This window comes from Thamnophis sirtalis, unplaced genomic scaffold (genome assembly GCF_051295495.1).
Source record: "Thamnophis sirtalis isolate CommonGarterSnake01/CBP01778 unplaced genomic scaffold, rThaSir2_p1.2 scaffold_5, whole genome shotgun sequence".
NCBI lineage: Eukaryota > Metazoa > Chordata > Lepidosauria > Squamata > Natricidae > Thamnophis > Thamnophis sirtalis.
The window spans coordinates 21,722,822-21,735,587 of record NW_028261385.1 but is presented as its reverse complement, the minus strand read 5'-3'; the positions used below and the strand labels follow the sequence as shown (position 1 = coordinate 21,735,587).

Genomic DNA, 12,766 nt, shown 5'->3' with positions numbered 1-12,766 from the left:
TCAGCTTTGTTGCTCTTCTCTGCACTGTTTCTAGAGTCTCCACATCTTTTCTACATCGTGGTGATAAAAACTGAATGAAGTATTCCAAGTGTGGCCTTACCAAGGCATTATAAAGTGGTATTAACACTTCACGTGATCTTGATTCTATCTGTGTTGGCTTATTTGGCAGCTACTGCACACTGCTTGCTCCTATTTAAACAATTGTTCACTAGGACTCCAAGATCCCACTCACAGTTACTACTATTGACCAAGGTACCACCTATACTGTACCTGTGCATTTTATTTTTCTTGTCTAAATGTAGAACCTTACTTCTACGGCATCTCTGGCATAGTCTGAGGTTGTAACGTAAACCTGAGCAACATTAATGTACTGATAACGCCTCATCCCAAACTGATGGATGGGACCCTGAGTCTTGAGGAAACTCCCAGTGGAGCAAGGGCTTTCTAAGCACCACCATCTGGTTAGGTAGGAGGAGAACCACTATAAAATAAAGCCAGTGACCACCCAACTCTTGTAGGTACACTGGAAGGACTCCATTGTCAATAGTACTAAATGCTACCAAGAAATGTAATTAAAAAAGGGACCCAACAAACCATCACCCAACAGCATGACCAGTGTTGTTTCTGTCCCAGGATCAAGCTTGAATGTGATATTCTGTGTTGTTGTTTTTTCTAGAGCCCTCTATAGCTGGTTCCCCATTATTTTCTCAACAACCTTCCCCAAGAAGGACATTTGGAAACTGGGTGAAAATTTTCAAGACAGGTAGCTTAATATCTTCCATGAATACAGTGTTATCTCCCGGAACCAACTGCTGAAGGCATATATTTTTGATATATTTCTCTCTTGAGAGTCAAGGATATATCAAGTCTGCTGCTGGCAGAGGTTAAGCCACAAAGCTTTCCATTTCCTCAGGCTCCACAAGCTCAACAAAATCCCAGATTATCACACATGACATCACCTCTTATACCACAGTGTCTAAAAGAGCCTAAACCCTAAACAGAGAAGAACATCCTTATCTGTAAAACAACTTGCAAACTCATTTAGGCAGAGATGCAAGGTGGGAATCTTTGCATATGATAAGCAGGCTGTAGGATGCTTCACCACTCTTATCAACATAGTGTAGGTTTGTACATAAGTATTACCAGTTGCTTCTTAAAAACAGATCAACTGAAGGAATTGATTTGCAATTCTGCTAGCAACAGAAAACGATACTAACCGTAATCGGAAAATAACTTATTTATGATAAGGATCAAACTAAGGGTGACACATTTAATGTGCCTTCTTTCTGACATTGTGTTATTTTACTTCTAAAAGCCGTAGGAAGCCAAGGGGAAAACAGCAGAATCAACACTGTAAAATGCAGAAAAAGGGAAATAGCTTTTCCCTCTGTAACACAATAAAACTGCATCAGCATGTTGATTATTTTGTACTTGGGGGAAAAAAATTGTCATTGGAGACAGCCACGCACATTCAGAAAGCATCCTTCCAAGAAAGGCTGGCGTAAATTTAGCCCTAAATGCTTTGCACAAGCCTAAGAGCAAAATCACTTACTTTTCTTTTTTCACATTTATTGGCTTCCACTTCTGATTTTAGTTCCACATTAAAAAATAAACTGGCAAGTAATAGTTCATGATTACCCTGGAAATTCAATTTAAATTAATTTAATGCTAAATTATAGGGGGAAAGCAACGTATATATCTGGCATTTGGAGACTTGATAGAAGAGATGCAAAAATGGGGAAAGAAGACCCTGGGCAGATAGGAAAGATTAAGCAATGGCTGAGGCAAAAAATGGTTGGCACTAGTATTTTCATTTCTAAAGGATGCTACACGATGAATGTGTGTAATATTTTGATTGCTGATGACTAACTAATTATTGGGGGGGGGCTGGAGAGAACAAGATAGTTTGGGAATTATTGTAGGATCCTCCCCCCTCTTTTTTTTAGCGTATGGCACGTGTTAGCCAGGATCACTGAAGTAGCTGGCTGCCTCTGTGAAAGGAATTTTTCCCGACAGTGTTATCTTGTCCGCGGGATGCCTGAATGCCAGTAGGCAATCGGGGGATGCTACTTTCCTGTCCCTACGCAGTTTATTCGCTCATGGGAATTGAGCTGCCAAGCTGCCGACCTCAGCGGAGTGCAGTGTCTTACCACGTGAGCCCCTTTATGGATTATATAATAACTGTATTGGCTGTGTTCATCAAGAGAGTCTTTCACCAGCAAAGTGCTGCAGGAGGCTGTCCAGGCCGAAAATGGGGCACAGAGGACTGCGTGTGGGCCCCCCTGGCACCCTGTTTTGGCTGCCAGAGGAACCACGGGCCGGACCTTTGCTATTTCCAGGCCAGCCCTATGGGCCAGATTTAAGCACCCTGCTACCTGGATGTGGCCTTGAGTTTGACACCCCTATTCTAGCTGAAGGGAGCAGAAGAAAGAGTAGAAAAATTCTCTGCATGTCAACCATGGAAAACCCATACGAACAATAAACAAACCCAGCAGTGGGAAACATGGACTCGTCTATATTTATAAGCCAGAAATCATGTCATTTCATCCGATTTTGTTTTCTGATTTGCAATGAAAGCACAACACTGTGAAGAACTGCAAACTTTCATTTAAGTTTGTTTGCCTTTTTAACAAATGTCTTGATTCTTTTAAGATGGCAATCAATTTTCCCAGTTCTTCCACTAAGTCATATGAATGGTACAAAGGTGACTGGTTCATTGGTTCAAATAAGTGAGGCCTTCTCTATAAGGAGTTTACGAATGAGATTTAAAACTGCCAAAGCTATCTATTTTGGGGAGATGTGATTTTAAAACTTATCTCTCTCTGTCACACTTATACATTTGGCCTTGGTCCAGGTCAGGTAAACAGTCTGAAGATCTAAATCGTTGCTGGAGTGCACAAAATACATAGCTCAGCACCTTTGAAGATTATGCAAGATTTATACTGTGCATCCATATAAACTGAGATAAACAGAATTACAAGGGTTTTTTTGTGCTATAATTCTGATTGAGCTTAGCATAAAACTACTGCTTAGTTTGCTGACCACAGGAGTTATAAATCAGGGTGGATGTATTTCATAACATGGAAAAATAAAATAGTGTAAAACATTTTCATTGCATATTGCAATGGACCTAAATATATTCCATTAATTTGGACCTATTGCAAATTTGTTTTGCTATCATGAAGTGTGATATTGGTGGTGTGATAAGTCTGTGTGTAAGTTTAGACAACAAGAAGCCAAAGCTTTCTCTTTGGATTTTCAGAAGCTTCCCTATCCAAGAGCTTCAGTAGTTTTGATGCTGTTGTTGTGCCCTTCGTGTCAATCTTGACTCCAGTTGATTACACAGACAAACCTGCGTAGTTTTCTTAGCAACATTTCAGAAATTGCTTGTCTTACCACCTTCCAAGGGCTGAGAGAGAATGCCTGACCCAAAATACATAGTTAGCTCCTAGGTCTAACACAAGGTCTAGAACACAGGATTTCCTACTCCTAGTTCAGCGCTTTAATCCCTAGATCAAACTCATTCTTTTAGCACAAATTGGGTCCCTGATATGTTTTTTTAAAAAAATAAATCAATTCCTTGAAAGTTAGCTTTGTATGACGCATCCCTTCATGTGCAGGTTTTTAGGTGGGTTTTTTTTGGGGGGGGGCAGTGTGCATTTCAAAATGAGGATTTCCAAAATTCCAAGAACGATTCTGCCAGCAATGACTTTATGCCTTCTCTTTCCCATATTAAGGAATTCACTGAGGGGAGAAGGATTTGGGCGAGAAATCCAGTCCTATCGGGTTTTCATGCTCTGTGGGAATAAAGGCAGCAAAAAAACTGCTACCTGTGAGAAACAAATTCACCTGAACTGTTGTAAATGGTTGCACACACCGCAAAACCACATAATCATAGCAATATGGGTCACATATAGGCAAGAGTGGGCTTTAAAAAATTTAGCAAGGGGTTCTGGATGGGTGTGGCCTAGTCAGCCTCCTGCACCACGGTGGGGGAGCATTTTTGCCCTCCCTGGGCTCCGGAGACTTTTGTTGAGCCTCCGGGAGGGCGAAAGTGGTCTCCCCAGGGTCCGGGGGCCCTCTGGAAGCAGAAACGCACCTGTTTCTGGCCTTCCTGAACTTCTGTTAGGCCTGTTGTTTGCCCTTCCCGAGCCTCTACATGCGCCCTGTACTTACCTGCATCCAAAATGGGTCGAGTGGGGACTCCTGGGAGGGGAGGGATGGGCAGGGCCAGCCAGGAGTGGGATTTTGGACTTCTCCGAAATGCACAGAATCTTAGCTACAGGTTCTCCCCAACCCCTGTGAACCTCACCCCTGCATAAAGGCCAGCATTTACCAAGAAGAAGTAGAAAAGTGTGAAACTATCTGAAAACTGTAACATCCAACTGGTATTTCTAACTCTGAAAGTATACAGTGTGAGGCTGTTGTAGAGGAATGACAATTTCATGAAAATATCTGAAACGGACAATGTGAAAAGTAATACTGGCTGCACATGAGGGACGTAGAAGTCCAACACATCTTAAGGACACTACATTGAAGAGGCATCTTATTGGCATCCAGGCTTCCATTTGCAGACTGAGGAATATAAAGAGCCATTCCAGAGAAATTCTGTCCTGTCTGAATGAGGCACTAAAGATAGTCAGTCGACCTTTGGCCAAATAACTCCCTTGAGTTTGTGGGGGGGACAAAGAAATTTGTGACTTTTAACTACACCATCTATTTATTACAGGGTACTGACTCATTCCTTAATGGGTCTAGTGCTAAAATACTTCATTAACACAGCACTTATCTGGCAGTGGATGAACAGATTAACAGAATTGGAAGGGACCTTGAAGGTCTTCTAGTCCAACCTCTGCTCAAGCAGGAAACTCTAAAATCTTGTAAGATCTCTTTTTAAAAATCTCCCATGTTGGAGCACTCACAACTTCTGGAAGGAAAGTTGTTCCACTGATTAATTGTTCTAACTGTCAGAAAAATTATCCTTAGTTCAAGTTCTCTCCTTGATTAGTTTCCATCCATTACTTTTTGTTCTGCCTTCAGATCTTTTGGAGAATAGGTTGATCCTCCTCCCTCCTCTTTAAGGCAGGAAACTCTATAACATTTCAGACAAATGGTTGTCCAATCTCTTCTTAAAAACTTCAGTGTTGGAGTATTTATAACTTCTGGAGGCAAATTGTTCCACTGATTAATTCTTCTAACTGTCAGGATATTTCTTCATAGTTCTAGGTTGCTTCTCTCCTTGATTAGTTTCCATCAATTGCTCCTTGTCCTGCCTTCAGGTGCTTTGGAGAATAGCTTGACTCTCTCTTCTTTGTGGCAACCCATGAGATATTAGAACACTGCTATCCTGTCACCCCTAATATTTATCTAATTTACATAGCTGCCCATCTCACCCAAAAAAATTCTGGATGGTGTACAATAAAGCTAAGAAAAATGAATAAATAAGTAAAACCACAATCATCATTAATTATAAAAACATTAACAGCTATGAAAAACCCCAAAACAAAGAAGGAAATAACAGATAAAGGAAAGTTAAAGAAGACACATCACTAGTTTGCAGGGTCCTTTGGGATTCCCAGACATTCTGCCTGTTTATAGTTTTAAAATGACTACTTGTGGAGTTCAACATGGATCAGAATGATATAGAACAGTGACTAAGAACTGCTGCTAAGAAACCATTATGGCTTTAAATGCTTGCTTCTCAAGAACCAGTTACTCTTTGCCTGCTGGTGAAGCTGTACAATGGGACTGCTTGAAGGATTTTGTTCTGATTTGTTGTACTTGGCAGCCCTTGTAGTAAGATAAGAAGATCATGAGCATGAAAGGCTCTGAACAAATCAGGAGAGATGTTCATAAGGACAGTTGGACTTTATGTTGACATTCTAGAGAGAGAGAAGGAGAGAGAGAGGGAGGGAGGGACGGAGAGGGAAGGAGATAGAGAAGGAGAGGAGGGGGGAGGGAGAGGGGGAGAGAGAGAGAAGGAGGGAGGGATGGAGAGAGAGAGAGAAGGAGAGAGGGAGGAACAGACAGAGAGCAAGAGAGAGTGGGGGGAGGGAGAAGAAGGGAGGGAAAGGGAGATAGATAGATAGATAGATGGAGATAGATAGATAAATAGATATGTGTGTGTGTGTGTGTGTGAGAGAGAGAGAGAGAGCCCCCACAAAGTGGGCTTACTATAGCTAACCTGAGACTGCCCATTACTGTACTTTTCGTTTAAAACTATTTTTTTAAGGTAGGGATTCAAAAGAAAACTATGTGCATAGCAATTACAGACATGTAAAAAAGGAAGTACATCCTCTTTGAGTTCTATAGTTCTACATATCAGGACATACTGTACTAAAAATCATTTAGTCCTTAACAGTTCTTAAAAGTAGATAAATAGAATCTCAGATGAATAACAACCCATGATATATTACATCACGTCATCATTTATTTTACAAAAAGAAACAAAAAGGAGAGGCTAGTAAAACTCCACATAAGTTTATTCTATACTAGCCAAACTTTGGATGCATCCCAGGGAAATAGTAACACCCCCCCCCCCCAAAAAAAACCTGACAAATGCCACTGGTTCTAAACTTGACATTACAGAAGTAATATGCCAATATTTCCCCCTTTTTTAAAAGCTGCAATTTCATAGTGGTATATATTTGTTTAGCAATATGCATGTAACATTACACATCAAAGCTATAAAGGCTGAGTTGGAAATGTTTGTAGATAGAGGCAACTAAGATATTGTAATTTGTTTTAAAGTAAAGGTTCCCCTTGCACATATGTACTAGTCGTTCCCAAGGGGGAGGTGCTCATCTCCATTTCAAAGCCGAAGAGCCAGCACTGTCCCAAGACGTCTCCGTGGTCATGTGGCCGGCATGACTAAACACCAAAGGTGCACGGAATGCTGTTACCTTCCCACCAAAGGTGGTTCCTATTTTTCTACTTGCATATTTTACATGCTTTTGAACAGCTAGGTTGGCAGAAACTGGGACAAGTAACGGGAGCTCACTCTGTTATGCAGCACTAGGGATTCAAACCGCCGAACTGCTGGCCTTTCTGATCGACAAGCTGAGCATCTTAGCCACTGAGCCACCCTGTCCCTGATATAACTTGTTTTAGCATCTATTAAATTATAACTGGATACTTACAACATAGACATGGTACCAATATTGTAGGTGAATTAGAACATTTGGTGCCAAAGTGATACATCTCGTTACATTTATTAATTACACAGCATAAGCTTTCCAACGTGTTGATTTGTAGCTTCGTACAAATCACGGTGGCAATATACAGCTTGTCTTTATTACTGATAAAGGGATCCATTAGGGAAGGATGCATGATGATGTAAGATGTTCCCAATTACTACCGTAGGAATGGTGCAAATGTGACCTTTACCTATCTGACAAAATTCTGGTGAGGCTGAAAGTAGACTGCACCATGTACGCCATTCTGAAGAGAAGGGATGGGAAAAACTGCAGCTCCTCAGATTCATTTTATTAGATTTACACACTGCCTTCCTGTTTATAGAAGCCCTCGACGTGGAAATTTGTGTTGCTGAAAGTCTGCAGGAAATTGCCAACTTTCATCTGTGAGATCTTTTGCAACTGGCAAAAAACGATTCTCCTCATCCCAAGGAGATACATGTAACAGGAGAAAGAAGAAGGGCCTTCCCTGTGGTGACTCCATCCTTGTGGAACATCTTCCCTGCCTAACTAAGATTGGCTCCCACTATGACACTCTTTCACAAAACCCTGAGGAACTGCTTTGCCAACAGGCCTGGGGAACCTCAAATACAGCCCCTCATCTGGTTTATTTGATGAACTGATTACTGTCATCAGAAGGTAAAAGGAAGGGGTATTGGTCATTATTGCTTTTATATTGGGATTATATCTTTATAAGCCTCCCTGAGTCACTGACAGGGAGTTGGATCGCCGTATAAGTTTTCATAAATAAATAAATCTGGCTTGATGACAAGACTTCTGGAACAAGGGAGGGTAAAGTTGTCCCTGAAGGGAGGGACAATGAAAGCAGCTTCTCATGAGCGGGGCAGCTACATAAATTTGATTAATAAATAAAAGTAAACATATAAAGTTGCACCTCTTTTCGTATAAATGTCACGATGTCACCTGGGTTGTAATGCTGTCTTTAGTGACTGCCAAACAGCATGGGCTGTACTGCCTAAATGCCCATGGATAACCCAGTAAGTTCTCACATTACCCCATCTGGAAGAAGAAAAAAGTTTGGAATAATAATGCACTTTTCCCATAAAAACCTATGGGGTGGGGGGTTGGTGAACAAAGGCTATCATGATTAAGATAGAAAGAAATGCTAGACATCTTTTTGGTCAAACATTTAGAACTGGCCATTAAGTTTCCATTAAGCATCAGGTTCATTCACAGGCCAAAATCAACTGGCTATTTACCAAGCAGTTTTAAACAGTAAGTTTACAGCCCTAAAGCAATTTAAAATTATCTCTGATGTCTGGACAGCCCCCTCCCTGCTGTCTGATAAAATAAAACCAAACAGCTGTAAAAAGTGTTTTTCTTTACAGGCTTACCAGTCTTGTTTCATGTAATGAACCAATTAGAGGTAGTTTATCCTTTAACCCAATAAGTGTTATTAGTCTGTCCAGAGCTATAACGGGGGACCCAAGCTCATTCCTCTATCCTTCCTTCAATTTCAGAGGCACCATCTGATTTTTACTTAAAAATATGATTAAGGAGCAACAAGTGTTCGTTGGCTGGCATGGAGTATTTTCTTTCCATTGATTTCTTAATTATATATGCCAGTGATGGCTAACCTTTTCTGGACCGAGTGCCCAAAGCACGTACGTGTGTGTGTTTGTGTGTGTGCGTGCATGCACTCACCCCTGGAACCCCCAAAATGCAATGTGCATGCAGCCCTGCACATGTACCCCACTCCTATGCATGCACTCGCGGCCTCCCTGCATGTGCCCTGCCCCCTCTGTGCATGTACATGCGGCCTCCCCACATGCCCCCACCCCACCCCACACACATGCGCAGCAGAGACCTGAAGACCAGCTGGCTGACAGGAAGAGTGTGCACATACGCGGGGAGATGGCTCGCGTGCCCACAGAGAGGGCGTTGCTTGCCACCTGTGGCACGCGTGCCATAGGTTCGCCATCACGGATATATGCCAAACTTATTGTAAAAGTTAGCAAATGGATATTGAATTCTTCTCTTTTTGCATTTCCTCTACAAGAAGACTTTGATTCCAACTCCAAAACCGATAATTGAAATGTTGCAGCCTAAACCATTCAAATAATATCACATCTCAAAAGTAAAGTGCAAGATAAGCAAATCACAGAACCTAATAATGCCTATTAATCTAGCAGCAATATACAGCAATATACAGATGGACAACAGCCATTCAGAGTACAAGGGACAGAGATAAGCATGGTGCTCCAAAATTATTCAGACCAAATTATTTAAAGAATGCTGTGCTCTAATCCATATCTAGTATATTCTCCATCTGTCTGGATATTCATCATCCTATTCAGATAGAGTTTGAATATGTAACATCCAAATACACTTTCACTTTCTTAACATATTGATTGATTGATTCATAATATTCACCAGTTGTCCTTATTCCCAAAGCTTACAGAGGAAAATCCATTAATCATCCTTAAAGATATAATACGCATTTCTTCATTTTGCAGTGGAGTTTGGAACAAACTACAATATGCCACAATATAATGATTCCAAGCAACTGTACTACTCATTGTAGGTTGTCCACCCCACTTCTAATGCAGTTTACCAAAGAAAAATTGCTCTTGTGAACAGAATTAAGCTACCAGTAGCCTCAAAGAAATAAGGTAATTTTGAAAAGTTTCCTCAAGGCAGTGTCACATCAATTCACTATTTACTATAGAGCCATAGAGGCGCTGTGGTTAGAATGCAATACTTCAGTCTAATTCTGCTCACTGCCGAACTGCTGGCAGTTTGATTCTTACCGGCTCAAGGTTGACTCAACCTTCCATCCTTTCGAGGTCAGTAAAATGAGGATCTAGGTTGTTGGGGGCAATATGCTGACTTTGTAAACCACTTAGAGAAGGCTATAAAGCAAAATATAAATCTAAGTACTATTGCGATTGCTACTTTAAGAAAAAAGACTAACGGTGAAAGAGGAAAAACTTTATATGGAGAAATTAAGCTAGGGATCCCTCAAGCTTGGCCCAGAGTATCTGGAGGGGAATGAGAAGACTCTATGAGGAGTGGTAGAGGGGGATGATGGAAGGAAGATGGAAAGTTGGAGGGGGGCGAAAGAAAGAGGTGTATGGAGAGTCGAAGAGGTATATTGGGTTTCTATTTTGGGGGGTATTGTTGACAATGGCTGTGTTTATTGTTTAATGTTATATGGCCCCGGTTATGCACAGTATATATGTGACTGTATGAAAATGAAAAATAAAAACACATTTTCGGGAGAAGACTCTATGATGTTCATTGCCTTAAAACCTTTAACTATTTCAAGACTTGGGATCCAGAAGTCATTAAGTAATATTACTCTCTTGTTTCATTAGCTCCATGGTAAACTACTATCTTGGTGTCATTATCAGCCTTAAAGCTCACCCCCAGTCCAATCACATGCAACGTCGGATATCCAGGACAAACAGGGACTGGGATACAATTCAGAATATAACAGAATAGCAGAGTTAGAAGGGACTTTGGAGGTCTTCTAATCCAACCCTCTGCTCAAGCAGGAGACCCCATACCACTTCAGACAAATGGTGGCCCAATCTCTTCTTTAAAATCTCCAATAATTTTTCTTGCAGACTGTATTGTTATTAATGAACTGCATAACTCACCTACCCTACAGAAAACATGCATTATTATTACTGACTGATGGGATGAATTTGTTATAACGGATCACATAATTATCCAATACAGGAATTGGATAATTCCTCCATTACTGGTACCATGTCTATAATCTCTCCATTTAACTGAATTTTCTAGAACATCAAGGTTGCATTTAATTGCATGCAATCAAAAGTTAATAAACAAAATTCAAAATTCATCATCCTGAGAAATAACTATCATTCTCATACAGCAATAAAATAAGTGATATACTGAACTTTGGCTTACCGCATCAGTGACATCAATCTCATACATTTTTTTAAACGTTTCACGATCAAAAAAGAGAAGTTTTGCATTGCCATGTCCTTTCTTAACAGAAGTGCCAGTAACAAGTAATTGATCATCTGGGCTAAAGCAACAGTCGGTCCTGTAGACAATGGAATACAGATTAGTTTATCTTTTTGAAATCCAATTTATATAATATTTCAAATCTATGTTAAAATGATAATTGCATTTGGCAATTAAAATCAAAGCGGCATTCCAACTAACCCTAACTAGAAAAACCAACAAATAGAGATTTCTCCTGAAGATTTCACCAACCAGAATAAAAAAGTAAATAGAGTTTTGAAATCTATAATTCAGTAATATTTCAGTGGGCCATAATGTCTATTTCTAGCAATACTCCAACATTTTATATGACAAATGGTAAACAGACCCATTTTCAAAACCATTTTTCATATTTCCTCTCAAAGCAATAAACAAACACATAGATTTTTTAAAATTAATTTGAGGTGAAAGCTAAGAGCTTATAGACAAGTAGCAAGTAAAAGCAATATGCTAAATCAATTTCTATCAAAAGCTTTAAAAGCTACAGCATTATCCCTAAAATCTGGGGGAGATATAATTCTTGCTCTCTGCAAGCTAAGCAAATTGGAATGAAGCCCTGTTGGAAAACCTGGTCTCTCCCCCTTTCTTTCATCCCATGCCAATTTCCATCTGAAGTTTATTGTTGAAAAAGGTGTAGTGTGACATTGTTCATCAAAGTTTTAAGGCTTAATATTCACCATGATTCCTGTCCAAAGTAGATATGGAACTGAGGAGATCTAATACCATAAACATATGACCTTGCAAAGTATTATTCACCCAGCTTGCAAACCTTTAAAGTGGCTACAGCCAGTATAATGGTGTAGCAGTGGTGGATTCCGGATCCTGATGCAACTGGTACGGTGCAACAGGCCTTGGTGTCCCCCACATGCACGCGTGCAGCATGAGGTTAGGTTAGGTTAGGTTTATTTAGCTTGTATGCCGCCCTACTCCCGAGAGACTCAGGGCGGTTAACAATAAGAAGAAAAGGGGGTACAAAAATAAAAACAACAATTAAAAATTCAGCAACAGTCGTAACATCAGATAGGGCTGGATAATTCAACAGCCCCAGGCCTGCCGGAACAGCCAGGTCTTAGTTGCTTTGCGGAAGGCCGGGAGGGTAGTAAGGGTCCAGATCTCAACGGGGAGATCGTTCCATAGGGCCGGAGCAGCCACAGAGAAGGCCCTCCCCCGGGGAGTCGCCAGCCGACATTGGCCGGCAGATGGAATCCGGAGGAGGCCTAGTCTGTGGGATCTAATAGGTCTTTGGGAGGTGACTGGCAGGAGGCGGTCTCGCATGCGTCCTTACCTCCATGATGCCACCGTAATGCTCCAGCTGCTCGGCGGAGCATCGCGCAGGTGCCATGCACTCCGTGCGCGTGTGCAGAAGCACTGAAGAGCTCAAATACAGGTAAGGAGCTCAGGTGGGCGGGTGGAGTCTCCGGACACCGTACCGGAACGGTGCCCGGTGCTCCCAGCAGGCACTGGTACGCCCGTAATGAGGCATACCACCTGCAACCCACCACTGTGGTGTAGGCTTTCACAGCTATCATCCATGAAGCAATGATACGTTTTAGAGCCAAATGATAATAAACCAA

General features: G+C 41.1%; 1 protein-coding gene across 1 annotated transcript in view; it reads right to left on the bottom strand.

Annotated features, from left to right (window-relative positions):
- Positions 1–12,766, bottom strand: part of WDR70 (WD repeat domain 70) — a 130,792-nt gene that overhangs the window by 19,722 nt on the left and 98,304 nt on the right. Inside the window, exon 13 of the mRNA XM_087715428.1 lies at positions 11,094–11,232. Within this exon, the coding sequence (XP_087571554.1) occupies positions 11,094–11,232 (139 nt within the window). The remainder of the gene's footprint in view (positions 1–11,093; positions 11,233–12,766) is intronic.